The sequence below is a fragment of the Girardinichthys multiradiatus genome, chromosome 24 (assembly GCF_021462225.1).
Source record: "Girardinichthys multiradiatus isolate DD_20200921_A chromosome 24, DD_fGirMul_XY1, whole genome shotgun sequence".
Classification (NCBI taxonomy): Eukaryota; Metazoa; Chordata; class Actinopteri; order Cyprinodontiformes; family Goodeidae; genus Girardinichthys; species Girardinichthys multiradiatus.
Window position 1 is genome coordinate 5759704 of NC_061816.1, and position 22176 is coordinate 5781879.

The following is a 22176-nucleotide window of genomic DNA, read 5'->3' on the forward strand; positions in this document are numbered from 1 at the left end:
GTTTTTCGTAAAGTACGTCGCCATGGTAACTCGAAACGCCAATAAAAGTAATAGCACACCTCCCGGGACCGAGCCGGACGTTTTGATGTATATATTGTGGGGGTGCGCGCTGCGGTTCGGGCCGCATTAAAGTGGATAGGTTTTGACCAGGTGAATAGTAATAGGTGCCTCCATGCATTGCTATGACAGGCCCCAATTACCACTAGCTAAAACATCAGTTACATACCAGTCATGTTCATTTATTCTAAATGTTGCAAATTAACAGGTGAACACTAATTTATAGCCATATAAATATATTTTTTGAAAATCTGCTATCAAAATGTTAGCTCACATCACTTTGACTTGATGTTCTGCACACAGATAAAACTGTCTGCTGCAGGTAAGATGATGACTACTGGCAACCATTCGGCAGAACCCTACTGTAGAAAATCAGAACTGTCCCTTTAATAAAAGCGAAAGAAGGAAGTATACAAGGAAGGAAGGAAGGAGACAACACGGATAGGGAATAAAGTCTGGAAATATCCGTATTAATGATTTTTCCTTCCAGACACATACTAAATAAAAACTCAGTTAATGTGTTAAATTACTGCATCATCACAGTGATTATAGGTCAACTTTACATCCCCCACATGTTAATTTACAACCAACAAAGAAAGTTAGATACATTTTATTAACTAACATGAACCTGACTTGATGGACAGCTGATTTACAGATATGTAAAGAATTATTCTGCTGGTTTAAAAACAGACAAAATAACCTTTGATGCATAAATGTTTGGCGTTTTTAAGCAGCCAGTCTGTAGAGAACAAAACCAACCAGTGTTGAAAGAAAAAATGAATGATTTCCTAAATGTGCATTTCATCACTTCTTTTAAACGTTGAATATGTTACGATTGAGATCACCGTTCAGCTAAATTAACTTCAATAAGTTAGGGAGAAGCACTTCTGCATCTGAAGGAACGTCCTTCACAGTCCAGTGGCAGTAAATACAGTCCACAGAGAGCAGAAGGTGCGTTGGATTTATTCACCTTTAGGAGTTTAAACCACTGTAAGCACCTCTGCTTCAAGTTACTGCTGGAAAAACTAAATCAAGTCTTGAAATAAAGAGAAAACCCTCAATAACTTCAGTAGTTTGCAAACATTTTCTGGACCTTCGCACCGGCTTATAAAGGCCATTAGTTTTACATAAATATTTAAATACAGTGTTTATAGACTGGTGAGAAGATTTCCCCACAAAAGCAGGTTTTAACACTTCATTTAGGACCGAGCTGCAGGAGCAAAGTAAGTCAGAGCGTGTTTTCTGCAGACCTTCCTCTGTCAGAGACGGAATCTGGGCGGGAAGAATCCGGCTGCGTCTCAGAGGCGGTCTGGTCCCCGTGCGAAGTGGCCACCGCCTCGTACTCAGCTGGCGGCTGGCCTTTAGGAGCCTGGCAACGAGAGGAGAACAAGATGATGGAGGCTGACAGGTGGATGGATCCTGCAGGGGCATCAAAGCTTCAGGTTGGAAGCAAAAACATGCTTTAATCAGCTAATACAAACCTTCTACCTGGAAGAGAGGTCTGCTGATGGGAGAACATCAACAACAAATCCTGTTCCAGCTCAGTCCAACACAGACCAATTAATTCCAGTTACAAGAGTTTAACACCCTGATTCAGAAATGTCAAGAAACCATCACAGGAGAGAAGATCTGAGGGATTTTACAGAAAACACACATTCCTGCTCAACAACCCATTTTACCAGAACCACCATCTGCTTGCTTCAAACCGCTGAATCTCAACAGCCCAAAAGTGTATTTATTTTAAACTACGTCACACATGGCTGTATTCAAGGAGCAGAGGAAACGTTAAAGACGAGAAATGAAGTAAAACATCCAAACCCGGATAAATTCAGCCTCCCAGCATAGTTGATCAGTTATAGGTGATCAGTCAGGAGAGTAAAAGGTGTAAACCGCTTCTCAAAGCTACTAATGTGCAATTTTTCATCAAACAACACAAATAAAAGCTATTTTCTGCAACAATTTCTCATGCTAAGCTTCTAAATGTGATTCAACACAAGGGAGCTTCTTTCATAGAAGCACTACACAGGAAGAAAGATGTTTCAAATGGGTTTCTCACTTACCATCATGTCCAAACTGCATGGGAGATTTACCTGACAACTACCTACCTACCTGAGCATTGCAAAATAAAAAATAAGAAACAGCGCTGAACTTTTTCCACATTTAGTTGTGTTAATCACATTTACGTAAGTATTAGGTAACAAACTTCTTTCACGAGGTCATAAAGGGGTATTGTGTTTAGACTTTTTAGGAAAGAGATCAATTTGATACCATTTGAAATAAGGCTGTAAGATAACTAAATGTGGAGAAAGTGCAGCACTGCGAATACTTTCCAGGTGCACTGTACTTAAGAACTGGAAGAATTACATTTTATTTTATAAATGTGTTATTAGAATTTGTTTCTATGGACAGAATGTCTGTTAGCAAGAAAAAAAAATTAAAAATAAACAGAATAACTTCAAATTGCTTTGGTCTTCTATAATTCAATACATTACCTTGGCCGCAGGGGGTATGGGTACTGCTACCTTGGGGATGTGGGGCCATGAGTGGGTCAGAACAGGGTCTGGGGCTGGGATGGGCGTTAAGAGATTTGGGTATGTCCTGGTGGACAGTAGTGGCCTGAGGCTAGGAGGACTTGCCGGGGCCTGCGTGGTGCCTGCCGTCCTGGCTGGTCTGGGGGTTCTCTGGGTCCTGAGCTGCCGGTGGTGGGGTTGCTTCTTCTTTTGGCTAGCTCGCGTTCTCCCAGACTGCTACCGCTCAGGGTGGCTGCTGCTCTGTGAAAGCAACCCCATGGTGTCTTTATAGATCTCTGGGGGCTCCCTGGCCTCGGTGGGCGCTGTGCTGGTGTGGGCGCTGGCGGGACAAGAGGGGGCCAGTTGGGGAGCTGGCCCCCAATGGGGGATTCATGCTGGTGCCTTGGTGTCCGACCCCTCCTCCCTCACATGGGCATGGAGGAGCACCATGCAGTGCTCCCCCTCTGCCATATTTGGCCCCGTCCTGCACCTCAATTTTAATACACTAGATACCCCTAGGGCTTGGGGGGGCACACCACCGCCTTGGTGGTATGTTGACTTTGCGGGTGCTCGGGCCATGACCAAGAGAGGTGAGGCCCCATTTGGTGGCCGATTGCTCCCGGAGGTGTGTTGGGTCTGTTGAGGGCTGCCAAAGGTGCACTAGGCTCTGGTGGGTGTCAAACCACTCGGGGACTGTGCCCAGGGTGAAATACAACATGCCCCTCCTCCCTTGGTGCCTCCGGGTTCTGACTGCTGTGGTGAGCTGGTGCCTGCCCAACATGCTGGGGGCGCTGGGGGTCTCCCCTGCTTGGTGCCGGCCAGTTTTGCTGTGGGCCCTGGGGGGGGGGGGACTGGTTCCTATGCTTGGCCTGCGCAGCTCAGGATGGCCATCTCATCTGACATTAACAGCTTTAGATCAATTTTCTCCTCAAAATAGGGGAAACAAACAACCACTCTCTTAGGAAAAGCCCAGACTTAAAAAAAAAGCTAACAGTTGAAGAATATCTCTGGTTTAAAAGCGAGCTATTTCCCCTTTTTCACAGTTGAATTTTTGCATTAAAGCTAGATTTAGCAACACTGCAATGTTTTTTTTTTTGTTACAAGAATCAAAGTTTAGCATGACGAGTCATTGTTAAATATTTTCAGGTTTCTCAGATGTACTTAGTTTTTTTCTTTTGACATCCTCTGTTAAGTGACGACAGTACAGAACCTGTGGTGTTTAGCTTTGAATATTTGTTCGATTTATTTAAATTCAGAATCTGGTCTATTATAAAAATGTAAACAGTTGAATTAGCATTAGACATTTTCTACTTTTTGTGCAGTGCACTTCCCTCCTTTAATGTGACCTCCAACCTGTATGACAAACTGATTGCGGTCTTTCATGGGGGCGAAATAAGAAGCTGAAATAAATGTAAAAATCCCCTGCTCTAGTTGGCTTTTAATGGCATTTTTTTTCATTGCGTCACAGAGTAAAAGCCATGGACCGCAGAGAATGTCCAAAACATCAGAAGGATCTCCTTGGCAAAAAGTATCAGTGAGGAGAAGGTTTTGTTTCTGTTCAGCGGACTTTCTTGAGATGTGTGTCGGTAATGCTGTGTTTTTAAATTCTTGTCTCCTCTGATTAATGATATCAACATTTAAAGAAGTTTTCTGTTCTGTGATCATTTGTTTTTAGCTTGTGGTTAAATTTGAGAGGTGATATCCACAGCTTGTACCAACTCATGTACTCAGGAGGGTAGGAATCCTTTTTGAAATGTTGTGTTTATTTATCCCCTTTTAGCTCTTTGTCAGGTTTTGTGCCTTTAAAGATTATTTAGGATTTTGTTTGTGTTCTTTCATTATGTAACCCATACAGTAGCGCCAGTTCTTGTTTGCTTGGTTCTGCTGTGTTTCATGTGAACAACCGGTTTGTTTGTATAACCAGCTCACCCAGGCAACAATAAAACATCTAAAACTACAATCTGTCCCATTGACCTGACCTTTTCCTCACACACCAACCAAACCTGACCACCAGGGGGCAGAGTGACCTAACTAGGAAGCCATAACCCAGACATGGCCTCTCTAATCAGATGTGGGAGACGGTTGCATGCACAGACATGCCCCCACACACACACACACACACACAGGTGGAGATTAGTCAGCACTATCACATGTCAGCTCGCCACCACCCTGCACACACTAGATTTCCATTAACCGCCACACGCCTCACCTTTCTTCAGTTTGAGTAGGCAGCCGATGAGAGGAGGAAGTGTCTGATTAGTGAAAGTTAAACCATGAAAGAGGAGGATTTTAGACAGACGTCAACATGGAAACAGTGACACAGCAACTACGTCAGGTACAACGACGCTGCTGCTACAAAAGCATCTGAACTTTCTGGTTAGCAGCATATCTGAGGTGTGAGCTCGAACCTCATTGTGTTTTATTGTGATTTTCTGTGACAGACCAACACAAAAAAAAGGCATAATTGTAAAGTTGAAAGAAAATGATAAAAGCGTTAAAAGTTTACACAAATAAAACTGTCAGCCCCCGCAGGCCAATACTAAGTAGACCCACTGCTGCAGTTACAGCTTCAAGTGTTTTGAACTTTTTTGCTCTACATACTGATGTTTTTGTCTATTCTTCGTTGCAAAGGAGGCAGAATTCAAATGCACGCCACACTTTGCAGATCTTTGCTTGTAAACAATGTTGGAATGTGTTTTCCCAAACTTCACATTTATGCACCAGTTCATGTTGGTCCGTCTAATAAAATACACCGAGGTTCACAGTGTTACATATAGTGAAGAAGTTCACATGTTTGCATGGCACAGTACATCTTTTATCTGTGTTGAAAGCTTGTGCTGGACCATGTAAATGTGTGTGTGTGACGCGTCGCTTTAGTGGGAGAGAAAACAAGTAAAGGTTAATGTGTTAAAAACAGCATAAATGACACAGCAATCAGGAAACACATAATTGCAAGGTAAAATAAAGGGTTTCATTAATAAATGTTAAAATCGTAATTACGGAAAAAGGCTGTTGATATCAGGTTAGGTTGAGCCGACAGCTAAAATAATCCTCAGCTTAGTACTAAAGTCTCAAATACTGACTTCCAGATGTATTTTTGGTCTTTTTCTTGTTTTCGCTCATTTGTCTGCCCTCATAACTCTTGCAGGAACCAATGCCTGCAAAGAGCTGGAGACATAATGCAGGGATCCTCATCATATTGATTATTAGGACTCCCAGACTCCAAACATTTTTTCTCCTCAAGGCTTTAGTTTCAGATCAGTGAATAAAACAAAGAAAACATGCATCTGAAAGGTAACAAAAGTGGTTTTTAGGTCTTTAATTAAATGCCCAAAAATACTTTATTGTTCATCATTAGGACAGACATTACAAAATATCACCCTAGCTACCACTGTATCTAATTTATTAAATATTATTGCTCTATATTTAGCTTAGCTGGCAGGTTTCTGTTTTCTGGCTTCAGTTTTATCGTGAATACGCTCTGCTGTCTGACTGACGTATTGAACACTGTGTTGGTGTTCACCTGCAGTGGCTGGTTCTCTGCAGGGGGGCCTCTGTTCTTCTTCATGTTCATCATCTCCCTGATCTGGACCAACGTGAAGGTGATGGTGACCCAGGGGGAGCTGGATAGCACCCAGGCCGGCCTCGTCACGTCCTCCTGGTCCTCTTGGTGCTTGGTTTTCCTGACGGGCAGCGCCACGGCCGGCTGAGGCGTCGCCGGGCTGCCGGGAGCACTATGGCTCTCAACCAGGTCGATGGTGGCGATGGGGACCGGGCTGGAGGGAACTGGGATGTTCTCAGCCAGCATTTTGTCCTCTGAAAAACAAAAGTTGCTTAAAAATTAACCTTGGCGCCCAGTTAGATGATATTAACTTCATTTTTATAATCTATTTGTTTAGCCTATATTTCTTTTTGTCTTTCGTATGACCAATATAATAATAAATGGGGGCTTGTCCGGGATGCATTAAAGGTCAGGTTTTAAGAAAAGAAAATTAAATCTATGTGACCTGGACGTGTTAAAACACACAACATGCATCCGGGTGAAAATAGAATATTACCAGATTTTATTTTATGACATTTATTTCCAACAAATGACTCAATGACTGTAAACTGTGGCTGCAAAACGAGCCCAAACCATCAGCCCTCCACCACCATGCTTGACATTTGGCAAGATGAGTTTGATTTTTATCATTAGTTTTAAGGTTCACTCAGATGTAACTTTGCAAACCTAAATCCATCTGCTGCATTCTTTCTAGGGAAAGACACTTTCTCCTTCCACTCTTCTAAACACGCCACTCTTTTCTTATACATGACTGCAATTTGAAGCCCTACATACTTTTGGTTTAAATAGATCATTTTTTCTCACCTTTTCCTTCGATCTCTTGAGTCAGACACTGGATGAAGGAGAAGATGAGGAGAATTACCAAAGAGGCCATCCCGATTCCTCTAAATGTCTCTGCAGCGCCTGCGACACACGAAGACCAGACGGAACAAAAAAGAAAGTTAAAGCATCCACTGATGGGTCACTTAGATGTATTACCATATTCTTGTCACCTCCAGTGCATCTCGTACCAAAATAACTGACGAACACTCCTCCCACCATGGCTCCGCAGCCTCGGCCCAGTCCGAGGTGCAGACCCTGCAGAATCCCCTGCGCTGACGTCCTCAGAGCTGGAGGGACGGCAGCGCTCAGGAAGGAAATACAAGCGGCCCAAACCGAAGCATGGGTCACACCTGAGCCATGCAACAGAATCCAGAAGTGCATAAGATTTACAGTAAGGGTTTAAAGAATATCTGCAGTTTGCATTGTTCAAAGAATAACTGTATTAAAACCTGCATTATTGTATTTTAATATAAAGACAGACTGATGCAGACATTTACAGTAAACAGCTGACGTATGCTTGCAGCTTTTACCCCTGAGCTCCACTTCCTGTTTAAAATCTGAAACTGCAGCTTTATGTGACCACAAGGCCGCCATAAAAAGGCTGTGGCCCTGTAAGAGCGGGAGGCCACAGGCTGCGGACGTGTACGCCGCTTTGACTCTTCCAGGCATCAACCTGCACTTCCGCTTTACCAGGTTCTCTGCTCATCTGCAGTAAGAGCGGACGCTGAAGCTCTTTGCTGCTGGTTTCATTGGTTTATTCTGAGAGGAGTCTCTGCTTCTCAGGGTTGGTCTCCAACAACAAAGGCCTCGAAATCAGCTTTTAGTTCCCTTCTGATGAATTTATCAGTATCACAAACATAAAAACATGCCATCTGTGCAAACTGAAACCTGCATTTGAAACCAAAACCACTTAAAACATGTTGCCATAGCGTCGCCACCCGTGAGGCGTGTCTGCTTTCTGCTTCCTGACAAGATCCTGCTTTGCTGCTGTTGATTAATTTGCCGCCTGACAGGCGTCCTGTTGGACAAACACAGGCTGTTCCTACTCTGTTCAGTCTCCTGGCTCTTAGTGTCCCACCCCTCCCTGCTGGCAAACAAGATGATTACCTTGCAGGACCTCCATGGGCAGAACAATCCAGGCGTTCTCCAGGTACGAGATGTACAGGTACCGAGCTGTGTTGCAGGCCAGGCCGATGTACAGCACTCTGAGAGAGACAGAACCAAAACGCTTTTTAGATGCTGCAAACCAAGTGGAAAAAAGGCCTTCAGCATTAGGTTGAAATGATTCCAGTTCTTTCTAACTTGCTGCAGAACACAAACCAGAACACACCCATTTGTTCTGGCTCTTATTTCAGTGTTTGCTCAAGAAGGCTTTGCTGAGAACATAGAGAAGGATGATAAACGGCTGGATGAGCCGTTTGGTTCGAACAGGTGATCAGCATAAAGCAACACTTTCATTTTATATCCAAATCTTAATGGACAAATCACCGTTCTCTCTCTCTCACACACACACACACACACACACACACACACACATCTGTGTTTTACTATCTTTATGAGGTCTTTTCGGTTACTTCCATTGACTTCCATTCATTTTCCTTGATTTTTAGTGCCTAACCCTCACCCTAACAATAACTCAATTCATACCCTAGTCCTAAACCTAACCCCTGTCCCAAGAACGGAATTTGAAAAAGTGAGGACCAGGAAAATGTCCTCACTTTGTCAAAATGTCCTCACTTTGCGATAAAATAACGAAAAATGGTTCTCACTCAGCAACAAGTACAAGAACACACACACACACACACTCTTGTTTTGCTATATGTAGTGAGGACCATGTGTTGACTTCCATTGATTTTCAGTCATTTTCACATTCATACTTTAGTCCTAAACCTAACAGTTAGCAAAATAGGTCGTGAGGACCAGCAAAATGTCCTCACTTTGGTACAAACGGTCCTCAATTTGATGGTAAAATCGGGAAAATGGTTCTCACTCTGATGCCAAGACAGGAACACACACACACACACACCATAAAATTAGGTAACATAGCAAGAGTGCAAACAAGTTGATCTGATTCAGTTTAATCACGTGTGTCTTTTAAGCAGCATATGAAGCATAAAGACACGTATGAGACATTGATCTACGGTAAAAACAATATTTTTAAAGTTTTCTTCATAGAGAAGTACAAATGAGCATTTCTATCATTTTCCAGTTCATTGAGAATCAGTGTTTCTGTGTTAAGTTGGAGCTCTTTCCTAGACAAAGTAACTTCTCTCATTTTCTGTCCTATAGAAAGTACTCCCGGCTCAATGAGTTTGTAATAAAGTTACTAATTAAGTGATTGTTACCATTGACTGTATGCCCTCTCTCTTTTTTCTTCTTACAGAAGGTAGTCCTGACCCACAAGCTGTGCCTCGAACTGGGTTGTAATTAGCTTTGAACTCAACTTTTTTCCCCTATAGAAAGTACTCCTGGGTCAGTGATCTCTTTCCTGGACAGAGCCACTGACTATGTCAATACTACCATTAACTCAGTTTTTCCTTTTCCATTGAAAGTACTCCTTGACCAACTCTTCTTTTTTTTCCTTGCCTGTCTCCTTTCTCTCCGTTTACCCCAGATTGTTGCAGCTGTCGGTTGAAAAGAAGGGGCCTGGTTCTGTTTGGTGTTCCCTCCTGAAAACCAGCGCTTCTTCCATAGAAAACGTTTTACCAACTAACATTTTATGATAAACTGAATCTGAATGCGCTTTATTATAATTAGACTAATTTGGACCACACGCAACTGGAACTGAACCAGACTCTATTAGAAGGGTGCACCGATTGCAGTTTTCTGGCCGATCACCAATTATGAGCTTTAAAAAGCCTGACCTGCCGATTCTGATTTTGGTTGATACCGATTTCCTTTATAACTGACACCCTCAGGTGTCGTAAGGTCACAACACACTTTCAATGTTCCAATCCTATGTTGTCAACAGAACCGCGCAGGTGCAGACGTGACCTGTGGGTGATTGTCAGACCTTTGCGGAGGTAGATAAGATCAGTTTCACATGTAAGTCTTGGCGGATCACCCAAAAAAAAAAAAAAGAAATCGGAGCCGATCAATCGGTGTACTCCTACTATATTACCAGTTGCTTTGAATTCAACCTGGACCAAGTTAAAATAAATAAATAAATAAAAAATTGAATATGAATCAAAATCGTAATTCAACTCAACACAATCTGAACTGCCAGAGTAAGAGTGTATTTTAAATCAGTTTGTGTTTCTAAACACAGCGGATTTAATCGTTTAACAACTCAGACTTCTTCTCATGTTTCAGTTCCTCACAGAGAGGAGATCTCGAATTAAAACTAGGCTCGTAAATCCAAAATTAAAGTGACAAACAGATCATGAACAGCTTCTTCTAGTCAAACAAATTCATGTAAAGAGTTTGAACACAAGCTCGTTTCGGTCAGGCCCAGTGAAGTAAAAACAAACACATACCAACAAAAGTGATTCAGATCTTTCCGGTTTTATGATTTCAGAACTTCAGCGTAGAGGTCTGGTGACGTTCACATTGATAAATGAGAGATAAATCATATTTAACATACAGTGCCTTCAAAAAGTATTCAAAATTGCGGAAATACTTCCAATTTTATCGCCTTAAGGTCATACATTTTATTTTATTGCAGTTTTATGACACCAAGAGGTGTGGAGGAAAATGTGAGCATCAGTTGTTAAGTCTTGCCACAGATTCTCAGGACTTTGACTAGGCCACCCCATTGTATCTCTGGCTGTATGTTTAGGGTGGTTGTCTTACTGGAAGGTAATCCTCCACCCAAGTCTCTTGGCTGCTTCTCTGATTGATGCTCTCCTTCAGGAGGACAACCATGTCTTCATGATGCTGTTATATATGGAATATTAAAATGAAATACAGTTTTACTGCCTTTCTCACAAAAAACCGTTTTATCAGCCAGCTCCTTGTTTCTGTTTAAAACGATTTCTAAAGGGGAAAAATTGACATTAATTAAACATAAGCGTCTGTTTTCATTGAGGAAATGTGAAGATTAAAATATAATTAAAGAAAATGTTGAGTTTAGAAACGGGTCAGATAAAGGTGAAATCAGATTAATCGGTCTCTTTAGCGCCACCCAGCAGAGCTCCTGGATTTTATTAGGTCACATCCTCCTCATTTCCTGTCCTGTAGACCCGTTTCATCCACGGTTCAGGTTGAAGCGCCGCAGCCTGAAATCAAACAAGTCGCTCTCAAATGTCCCCGCCGGACGGAAAGCCGTAAGCATCAATGCCTGCTTTGTCTCAGTGAGGCGACCCTCGCCCGTCTCCGGGCAAACCAGAACATAACATGTTCTTTAACATGAACTAGTCTGTTCTCATGCATGTCACCCCAAACATATCTGAAAGCAAAGACCTACAAATCCCATGAAGTCTTTAGCAGATGGTTAACCCTCACAGACCTGTTCCTCCAACTGTTTTCATTTATTTGACACCTGAGCTGCGTTTATTGAATCAAGTTTTAGAAAAGCTCCTATTTTTCATAGAAGATATGTCCTGATGCTTGTTATTGTTTTGCTTCCCTGTTTTAGGAGCAGTTTTCTAACCTCCAGCAGAGTCCTCTTTAATAAAACGAGCCAATTATTTAGGTTATCTGTGGCAGGAACATTTCTGGAGACACTGTTTAGTGTAGCATAAAAGCATTTTAGAAGATAAGGTGATAGTGACGTCTTTTATTGCCAAAACAGTAGCAGGACTTGCAGGAAAAGAAATAGAAATGCTGACGTTAATTTCTTCCCGATCTCTGGACAGACTACTCTCAGTCTGGGGTCGATGTTTGCAATGAATATGAAGCAATAAGTTTAAAATAACACTGTTTAACAAACTGTTTCAAGTATTTATTGTGATTGGAACTCAGGTTTTCCTAATATCCTGCAGCCCTAGCTGCAGCTTTAGGAGCAAAGAAAACTTACAGTAGTTCATTTTTCTCGGGTCGGTCTCTCAAACATCTGCTGTGTTGCTCATGTTTGCAACAAACCTGCCCGACCTGAAGTATTTCCGCCTTTGAAAACCTTGAGAGACTTTTCAGCCCGCTTGTTCAGGCGTACCCAGCTGCCCCATGATCCACTATGTTTGTTTTGCGCGGATGACAGCCAGCCAATGACTGGAGCCGAAGGCACAGCGCACACATATTGCTGCTGACTGCAGGGAAGGGACTCTCTACACAGACTGGAGTTTTACACCAAAACTGTTGTGACTTTGGTTAAGAGTTTTAACATCATGAAAAAGATGAAATCATAAAAATTGGCGACTAAAACTGTCAGGTTTTCATCAATGAGGTCGACGGATCGCAGCGGTCCTGGTGTCTGTAGCACAAAACATGCCGAGGGAACACAGATTACTCTTTTTGATTAAAAAGGCGCATTAAAAACTTGAAGACAATAACTACATTCAGACATAAATACACAACCTAACCACATTTAAGTGACTCGGGAGGTTTAAATGAGTCAAATCTGAATATTTCTCACCTGACGTGACCAACGAGCTCGATGAACTTGTGGCTGGTGAAGTAAGCTGCGAGTTCTGAGACGTGGCTCAGGATGGAGCAGACCCCGAACAGCGTAGTGGTCCCCTTCAGGTCCTCCAGGTGCCAGTACAGGAAGCTGAAGACAAAGCCGTAGCCGAAGCCCATGAACCAGGCGACGAAGAGGACGGAGCTGTAGCGGACTGTGCACAACAGCCTCAGCAGGTCACCGTAGTGGAACTCCTGGGTGGCCTCAGAGTTGACCGGGGTCTGGTCTGAGGAGCTGGACTCTGGTGATGCCTGAGGGTTTGCTGGGTCCTCCACCACCTCTGGCAGCTCCTGTCGGTACTCCTCTCCCTTTTCAAAGTAGAACTGAGTAGCCACCACGAAGGCCACACCCATCAGAACGCCGAAGATGATGAAGGCGAGTCGGTAGTTGTGCAGGCGGTAGTCCGGCAGGATGCAGCCGACGCCTTCGATCGGGACGGTGATGTGCGTGTGGTCAATCCAGATGCCCACTCCCAGCATGGCCAGACCCCAGCCCAGGGAGCCCCACATCCTCTGCAGGCCATATCGGTCACGGGCCTTCCCCAGGTACTGCAGGGTGACGGTGTCCACGATGGTGACGGCAGGTGCGCTGAAGAACTCGCCTACAATAATGACGAGCAGGATAAGCAGGAAGATGCTATTCACCTGGTCCTGGTTGTAGATGATCTGGTACTCCTTCTTGGAGGTTGTAGCTGGGGACGTGGTGGTGGTAGTCTGTAGGGTGGAGTTGGGCACCAGTTGTGTGGTGTTTAACGGCAAGAAGAGAGCTGAGGTGCTGTCATCGAGGCTTCGTTTTTGCCTGTAGAGAACGTTAAAGGAACTGTGCAACACTTCAAGAACTTCAGGCATGTCCAAGATGCTCCGCCGGCTTCTGGTGTGGTTAGTGGAGTTGCTTGGAGAGGTGACGTTGCCAGGAGGAAGAGTGGTGAACAGTGGAGGAACCGTCGTCGTAGAAACACCTTTTTCTTCACACTTCATCTCTGCTGGTTTGACAAAGCCGATGCCACAGTTGAACACCAACCAACACATGACGGAAAACAGCAACACAACCTTCCCTTTCTTAAAACGGTCCGCCACTACGCCCCAAAAGGGGGCGCTGCAGAACTCTATAAAGTACCGAATGCCAACAAGCAAGCCGCTGCGACTGGCCGACATGCCGAGCTGTTTATAGTAGACCGCCAGCAGGGGATGTAATGAGCCGTAGGCAGCGTAGAAGAAGAAGTAGAAGATTTTAGATATGAGGAGGTGGTTGTTAATGCGGAGGCAGATCCTCTCGCAGCAGTCCACAGGGTCGGGCTGCGGCATGGACAGCTCTTCAGGCGGCGCCGGCGTGGACACGCCTGCCTGCTGCACCATGGACAGGGTGTTAAACGGCTCCGCCAACACATACTTCCTCTTCTGATCCTCCTCATCGTCCGTCAGGATAGCAACCTTGTCGTCAGCTGCCATATCTGAAAGATAAGAAAATGAGGGTGAGGGCGGCTGGGCGTTTGGTATTTCACAACCAAATGATGCATTAGTTTAAACAAGAGCAAAACTAAAACTATCCTGGAGCCCATCTGTCTTCCTCCCGCTGATAAATCATCCATCAACATCAATACTGACCTCAGTACATGAAACAAACCGACCCAATGACTATAAATAGATGTCTCTTGAGGAACATCAGAAGAATATTTGATTTGGCCACAACCAACTTTCAGGTGAAACTTTAAACCTAAGAACACTATACCAGCTGTAAGGCATGGCAGTGGGAGCATCATGCTGTGGGGATATTTCTCTTCACAAACTGGATGGAATGTGGAAGAAGGAAGACAGACTCCAGATTTTTTAAACTCAACCTCAAATCAACAGCTAGGCGGTTGAACCCTAGACAGAACGGGGGTATTTTTAATTAGACAATTATCCAAAACACACATCCAAACCGTTTTCTTTTATTGGGGAAGCAGAGACATCAAGTTTCTGGAATGGCTTTTACTAGTTTTAAAAATGTAGACTATGCTTTAGTCGGGTCGGGTTTAGGAAAACAGAGAATTTAAAGGAGCTCTACCAATCTTTCCAAGAAAAGTGGCCAGTCGGAAATATGTTGAAAAGCTTGTTGATGGCTAGAAAAGCAGATCTGCAACTTGCTAATGGACTGAAATCCTTTTATCTGTGCCACTTGAATCAAATCAGCCCACAGCATGATGCTACTGCCACCATGCTTAACAATTTGTACAAGGCCCTCTCACTGACTTCTCTAAAAACTAATTAATTTATGGGGTCTAATTTCTTAAAGCTCTTGATTATTTCATTCAGATGGCTTGTCCCCTTTTATCTGGGTATCAAACTCAAAAGACAAGTTTTTCCTGGTTTTACAAATGCCCCCGAAGCTAAAATGAACCTGACAGAACCCCCCTGTCAGTTTCCTGATCTAGTCCCGGTTAAATGTTTAACCACAAAGCATTTTAATCTGAATTTGGACCTACAATTTACCTGTACCATTTGAAGGCCCTCGGACCAGATGTTGACACCCATTGTGTGTTCTGAGGGCCGCCGGTCTGTCACCGGTAGTCGCATGCGGAAGTATCAGTCATTTCATTTAAAACAACGTTTATTTTTAACCTTCTGCAACCAAACTCAATGGAAAAACTACAAATTTACGGATAACATCCCCAGAAAAGCTCGTTTACTCATTTATAAATCGGTTAAAGCGACAGAAAGTGACGCTTTAAATGAACTTCTTCCTCTTATAACCCCAGTTTAAACATTTAAAGTCGTTTTTAAAACACTCGCTAAAAACACATGATTTCCTTACCTGCTCAGGTCACCGCTCCCATTAAACGGTGACTGCGCAGTATTTTCTCAAATTTCTCCCTTCTCCCTGGGACATTGTTTCACTCAAAACCCGCTAAAATTATCGCTTAAAATCAGCGGAAATCGTTTAAATCCACGACGACGGTTCCATGTTTGTGTTCCGTAACGAAAATTAAGGCGTTTTCTCCGGGTCGGTTCCCTTTTGTTGTGAGAACAACAGCGGCTTCGTCAAACCGGAGATTCCACCTGTCCCGAAACAGACAACAGTCAGCAAGCTAGCGGCTAGCACTTACCGGAATTTCCGGTAAGACCCTTCAAAATAAAACGAATCAATTGTTTAAATCAGGAATAACCGACAGTTAAAGCTGTATATTGTATTAATACATCTGTATATTTCAACACATAAATGATTGAACCTGTTGCTTACTATTGGGATTTTAAAGATGACAAATTTACAAATAAGTGCATTTAATTTTGCTTACATCCGATTGTTTCGGTAGGTAATTTCTATTCATTTAACATGTGGGACAGACACGCCTAAAAGCGGCTGCACTGCCTCAATTAAAAGGAAACTTCCATTAACTTCAGTATTTACGTCTGAAAGCATTCCTGTGGCTAACTTTAGAGACAGACTGAGCTTGGAAAGTCTCCAGGACTCCGTGAGGGAGAATCATATTAAACATAAAAATCACACAGACATCAGAGACTGAGAATAATGAGGTAAAACAGATTTTTATTTTCCATTATCCCCAAAAAAATATATATAACCACCATGAATCAGTTTTACTGAGTAGAAAAAAAAAAAACACAAAATTCTGTTTAATTTCACTGTGAATTATAGTTTTCCTTCTAAATGTTACTTTACGTATACGCCATACACTAGAAAGTTACATTAATTTTTCTGAGTGAGTTTTACGAAAGTGGATTTTATTTAAAAAATGTGGAGAAAAACAATTTCGGAAAGATTTGCATCTCTTTCAAAACTTCATTTGTATTTAGCTCTTACAGAAGGTTGTGAATGGTGATGACTCAAACTAAAGGTGTGGAAAGCAGTCTGTTGCCATTCCTGATTTTTGTAAAAAGGAAATGTTCCTGGAAGGCGTAATAAAACCACCGGACAAACTACAAACCACACCCAGCTGCTTGTAGCAAATGACCTCAGGACATCAGCTGATTTCTTTTCACCTACAGGAGGAGACAGAAACCACAGCTGCCATGGAGGGGTTTTCTAAGTGCGAAGAACTTGACGTTTTTCAGATTTGGTCGAGTTAAAACCACAAACTTCAATATATTTTATTGAAATTTTGGAATACTGGAAAATCTGAAGCGTGGTGTACATATTTATTTACCACTTCTTACTTTAATACCCCTGAATAAAATCCAGTTCTCTTCAAAAGTCACATTATTAGTAAACAGTCTACCTGTGAGTAATTTAACCTCAATATAAATTCAGCTCTTCTGTGAAGGCCTCATCGGTGTTTTTTTAGAGAACATTAGAGAAGAAACCATGAAGACCAAAGGACCAGAGTATTCAGGTCAGAGAGAAAGAAGAAAGAATCTCTTGACAGTACAACCATCAGTGGGCTGCACTTCAGAAATCTGTCCTTTATAGACCAGTACCAAGAAGAAAATCATAGTTGAAATTAGGCCATGAGAAGTTCTGTTGGCAACAAGTCATGCAGGGAAAATAGCAAACAAAAAGAAGGTGCTCTGATCAGAACCTTCTGGCCTACATGCGACACAGTGTGTGTGGAGGAAAACTAATAATGCACATCACCCAAAACATGGTGGTGGCAGCAGCATGCTGTGGGACTGCTTTGCTTCAGCAGGAACTGGGAAGCTGGTCAGAGTTGATGGGAAGGTGTGTGGAGCTAAATGCAGGATATTCCTGGAGAAAAAGCTGTTAGAGGCTGCAGAAGACTTGAGACTGAGGTGGAAGTTCACCTTCCAGCAGGACGACGACCCTGAACATACAGCCAGAGATAGGATGGGATGGTTTGGATCAAGGTGTATACGTGTGTTAGAATGGCCTAGTCAAAGTCCAAACCTAAATCCAATTGAGACTCTTTGGTCAGGCTTGAAAATCTATGTTCAGAGATGCTCTCCATCCAATCTGGCTGAGCTGGGGCTTTTGGATAGAGAAGAATAGGAAACTATCTTAGCCTCTGGATGTGCAAATCTGGTAGAGTTGTAAGACTTGAAGCTGTAAGTGCAAGATCTACAAAATCAGATGCAAATGCAATTCATTCTTTTCCAATTTGTTTTTTATGAATTAAATGAAAAATATAACCATGTATCATTTTCCTTCAGGTTGGTCTGTCACATAAAATCAGAGTGAAATATATTGGTGTTTGAGGTTGTAATGTGATAAAATGCAAAAGAGTTCAAGGCTCATGAATACCGTTGACTCGCTGTATGTATGAATGAACATTTTATGGCAAAAACTAAACATCCACAAGGATCCAACTGTTTCCTAAAGCTGCTTTAGAAGATCAGCCGCAGAGCAGGGAAATAACCACATTGTTTCAGAAGTCCGAGTCATCTGAGAATTCCCTCTGCTGCGTCCAATGTAGCCCGTTCCTCCTCTTCTTCTTCTTCCTCTCACCCATAAGCATGGCGGCCAGCACGGTTATCACCACGGTGATGGTTATGATGAGCACAGTAACTGTCTCAGCAATGCACAGCTCGCTGTCCACCTCCATCAGCCGGTGGTTGTGAAGGACAGGTGGGTCCCAACATGTCAGGTTGTAGTAGTCGTCCAGAAAGAGCCTCTGGATGCTTTGCAGCTTCCTGAAAACTCTCTGCAGCTCGCAATCACAGTTCCAGGGGTTGCCCTGCAGCAAGATGTGGGTGCTGTAGGTGTGGATGTTCAGGAAGGTCTTAAAAAAGACTGTGGAAAATTGGTTGTCTGCCAAGTTTAGTAAGGTCACACTAGTGAGCGGGTTGAACAAAGCTAAATCCATCTCATTGATCTGGTTCCCAGCGAGATTGAGGACTTCCAGGGAGCGCAGCATAGAGAAGGTGCCGCTCCTCAGAGATGTCAGCTGGTTGTCCTGCAAGTGGAGCTGCCGCAGACTGCTCATGGAGGCGAACGACCTTACCTGGATGGTTTGGATGCTGTTGTTAGTCAAGTTTAACCTTTGCAGGCCATCCAGGTGGAGGAAACTTCGACTGTCCAGGCTGGTCAGCAGGTTGTGGGACAGCTGCAGTTCCTGAAGGAAGGCCAGGCCAATGGAGAATCCCTCAGTGAGGGCAGAAATCTGGTTCCAGCTCAGGTCCAGCTTCTGCAGGAACTCCAGCTGAGAGAACCCGCCGTCTTCCACCGTGCTAATGTTGTTGTTCTGCAGCAAAAGCACCCTCAGCTTACGGTTGCTGCTGAAGACATGTTTGGGGACAGCGGAAATGAGGTTGTTGGACAGGTCGAGGAGTTCGGTGGAGGGGGGTGCTCTGACAGAAAGCTTGGTGAGGTGAGCACGGGAGCAGATGGTGAACTTAAGATCTCCACGGCAATCACAGCCTGGCTCGCACATCTTGCTGGGAGACCTGCAGGTTGACTCTGTGACCAGCAGGAGGACAAACATGAACTCCCTCATGACTCCAAAGAGATCTCTGAAACAACAGAAATGTAAGATAAGGACAGATAACATTCGAAATCGTAAACACTGAGAATACCAATTCCTGAAAACATCCAGTAGTTATTTAGTCCCATTTTCCCTGAAAATTTCACTTTATGTGACCCACAGTATGGTTAAATATTGTAATCCCATTCCTCATTGCCAACATTGGCTACTCAGTCATGGCTATAACCTCCTCTTCCTCAGCCATGCCTTTTAGATGTGTGCTGGATGTATGAAAACTGTATGGATGTCACTGGAAAAGATGAAGTGCTGAATCTACCTCCATTCCAACAAAGGTCTGGAATACAAACTGAATACAATCCGGGTCTGCTTGGTAGTCCATCCCATCCCTCCCACCTCTGGAAAAACATAAAAGAGACTTCTACTCTGGACAGCAAAGTTTGACTACGCAGTTGCGGAGCTTAAAGATTTCCCAAAGTAAACTATTGTGTTTGAGGGTTTATCAGCAGTTGATGACTGATGGTTCTTGCAGTGCCTTCTGTGGGTTTAGACTTTACAGCTGTGAAACTAAAGCTTGCCCACAGTAATTCCTTGAATCCTTTCCCAATTTTCCACACTTACAGAGGAGGAAATCTGAAAATTCTTTAAAATCTTACAGTAGTAGACATTGCAATGGGATAAAATCATGGTCAAAACAGGCCACACATTTCACTTTTCATAGAGTGTGGCAAAAGATGCTTGATTGGTTCCAAGCGAGTCCAATCAAAACCAGAGAAGGCATCAAAACACCAGGTCAAAAAATGTAAGCTTAATTGGCCTGAAAACAACAAAAGAAACGTAATCAGGAGTTTGTGATTGATCTGTAAGGAATCAGTTGAAGGAAAAGAACCCAAATGATAATAAATATCATCCAAACATTGGAAAACAAAGTTCCAGTGGGTTAAAGACAAGCAGTCGTGGACTGTGGATGACTGGATGAAACTCCGCTTCTGAGAGGGACCCTTAATCTGCATTGTTCAATGAGATTATGCTGGGATGCTTATTTGGTGCTATCTAAATGAAATAAATGAATTCACCACTTAATAGAAACAAACTACGTTTCCTCAGTCAGTGATTTAAGGAGCTATATAGATTGAAGGTTTGCAGACAAAGTGATTTCTTATGAAGCGAAGACCAGATCAATTGTTTTTCCTGAAGGATTACAATCCAGCCAGCAAACTGTGTGGACCTTAATCCAACTGGAGATTTATGGTGAAAACTGGAAAAACTGGGCTCCATTCTGCCAAGCTATAATATGAGTATCTAAATGACTGATCAACACCTTTTTTTAACCCGAGGACGTTTGAAGGTTAATTCTTTAACTTCATTAAAAGGGAAATTCAGTAAAAGTATCCAGAATCATCTGAGTTTAGGTGTGTCGATTCCTGCAGGAAGGAACAAGTTGTCTATTTAGAGAATGTAGATCAGCTTGAACTATCTGATCCGTCAATGCGAGCTTCAATTCTGTGATTTGACTGAATTACAAGGCACAACGATTTCACGGAAGCATTCGGATATGTTTCAGAGTTATGATAAAAAGCCAACAGAATAAATGGGAATAAACAAAGAATAGGAACACGGACGGTACAAACAGCTATCCCGTTTCTGTGATACAGTCCTTAATTTCTTCATTTAAAAACATCAGGGGTCAGAAAATATGCAGATTCTTTTTCTACAAGTTAAAGTTTTCTTGAAATTAGAAAACTGGTTGTAGAAAATGTTCTATCAAAGAAAAGACAAAAAATTGTTGAATTTAGATGTAGCTCTTACGGATTAACAGTTCACATCCAGATACTAAAAAAGTGCTTAATCCAACCACATATCAGACTATTACTGTAGTAAATAAATGATCTTTAACAATCAAAGGTCAAGCATTGAAAAGAAACAGAGTTGCAGCTGTTTTCCAGTCTCTGTTCCACGCGAAACAATGATACAATCATCAGGACTTACCAGCAGCTGCTTCCAGAGCGTTTGTCTACCTGCTGACAGTCATCACCATCCACCCAGCAGCAGGTGGAAACTGGACATGATAGAGGCAGTGGAGGGCGGCTTGTCACGGCCCGCAGAACCCGACGAGCGACATGACAATGGTAGAGGGATGGAAAAGAGGAGAGAGAGCTGGTCAATTATTCACCAGCCAGGCTGCTGGCGTTCCAGGCGCGTTGTGGGAGGGGGTTAGGAGAGGGGGAGCTTTAAGAGATTGAAGGCAAACTGGGACATAGGAGCTGAGAATTAAAAGCTCTGGACAGATGTGATTGATTGCAGGCACAGGCGTGTTTATATCCTGCTCTATTTCTTTTTAAGATTATTTATGCTTAGTTACAGAAAAGTTAACAGTTGAAAGGTTTGTGGTGATTTAAAGAAAATGATCAAATTTTAATCGATAAAACTTAAAAAATGTGAAAGAAATGCGCTTTTAAAATTTGTTTATATTAGGGAAAAAAGACAAACAGTTCTTTAAAATATTTTATTTTTTGCTACTTAAAAGTCTTATTTAAATTGTTAAAAATTCACAAAGGTTTGTTCATTATATACAGCAATCCTGTTTATGCATGTTTCCACTGGGTAAGTAACAGATAAAACTGTCAAAATTGAAAAAATAAAAAATAGAAATGCGTGTTTATAACTTTGAATTTCTTTGTCACTCAAGATTTGCTTTCAGAAAGACAAACTTGATGGCTTCTCTATGTTTCATCGGCATCTACAGGGGTTGGACAATGAAACTGAAACACCTGTCATTTTAGTGTGGGAGGTTTCATGGCTAAATTGGACCAGCCTGGTATCCAGTCTTCACTGATTGCACATTGCACCAGTAAGAGCAGAGTGTGAAGGTTCAATTAGCAGGGTAAGAGCACAGTTTTGCTGAAAATATTAAAATGCACAAAACATTATGGGTGACATACTAGAGTTCAAAAGAGGACAAATTGTTGGTGCACGTCTTGCTGGCGCATCTGTGACCAAGACAGCAAGTCTTTGTGATGTATCAAGAGCCACGGTATCCAGGGTAATGTCAGCAAACCACCAAGAAGGACGAACCACATCCAACAGGATTAATTGTGGACGCAAGAGGAAGCTGTCTGAAAGGGATGTTCGGGTGCTAACCCGGATTGTATCCAAAAAACATAAAAACCACGGCTGCCCAAATCACGGCAGAATTAAATGTGCACCTCAACTTTCCTGTTTCCACCAGAACTGTCCGTCGGGAGCTCCACAGGGTCAATATACACGGCCGGGCTGCTATAGCCAAACCTTTGGTCAC

The 22176-nt window shown here is 42.8% G+C and overlaps 2 protein-coding genes across 2 annotated transcripts; both read right to left on the reverse strand.

Moving 5' to 3' along the window:
* Positions 1–651: 651 nt before the first annotated feature.
* LOC124861928 (major facilitator superfamily domain-containing protein 6-A-like) lies at positions 652–15586 on the reverse strand. Its single transcript, XM_047355915.1, has 7 exons — positions 15302–15586; positions 12464–13958; positions 8059–8156; positions 7140–7301; positions 6934–7032; positions 6091–6383; positions 652–1426 (listed from the first exon to the last, which is right to left on the reverse strand). Exons 2-7 carry the CDS (start codon positions 13954–13956, stop codon positions 1286–1288), a joined length of 2286 nt encoding a protein of 761 aa, XP_047211871.1. The 5' UTR covers positions 13957–13958; positions 15302–15586; the 3' UTR covers positions 652–1285.
* Positions 15587–16013: 427 nt separating this feature from the next.
* LOC124861949 (carboxypeptidase N subunit 2) lies at positions 16014–21673 on the reverse strand. The gene is made up of 2 exons (XM_047355953.1): positions 20868–21673; positions 16014–18909 (listed from the first exon to the last, which is right to left on the reverse strand). The coding sequence occupies exon 2, from the start codon at positions 18891–18893 to the stop codon at positions 17826–17828; it is 1068 nt and encodes a 355-aa protein (XP_047211909.1). The 5' UTR covers positions 18894–18909; positions 20868–21673; the 3' UTR covers positions 16014–17825.
* Between the last annotated feature and the right edge of the window lie 503 nt (positions 21674–22176).

Excerpts from the sequence above, each read along its gene's own strand:
- LOC124861949 (XM_047355953.1), bottom strand. The coding sequence starts at position 18,893 with ATGAGGGAGTTCATGTTTGTCCTCCTGCTGGTCACAGAGTCAACCTGC.
- LOC124861928 (XM_047355915.1), bottom strand. The coding sequence starts at position 13,956 with ATGGCAGCTGACGACAAGGTTGCTATCCTGACGGACGATGAGGAGGAT. Across the intron at positions 7,302-8,058 it reads GCCCATGGAGGTCCTGCAAG|GTGTGACCCATGCTTCGGTT; the intron begins GTAATCATCTTG and ends TGCATGGCTCAG. Across the intron at positions 6,384-6,933 it reads TCAAGAGATCGAAGGAAAAG|AGGACAAAATGCTGGCTGAG; the intron begins GTGAGAAAAAAT and ends TTTGTTTTTCAG.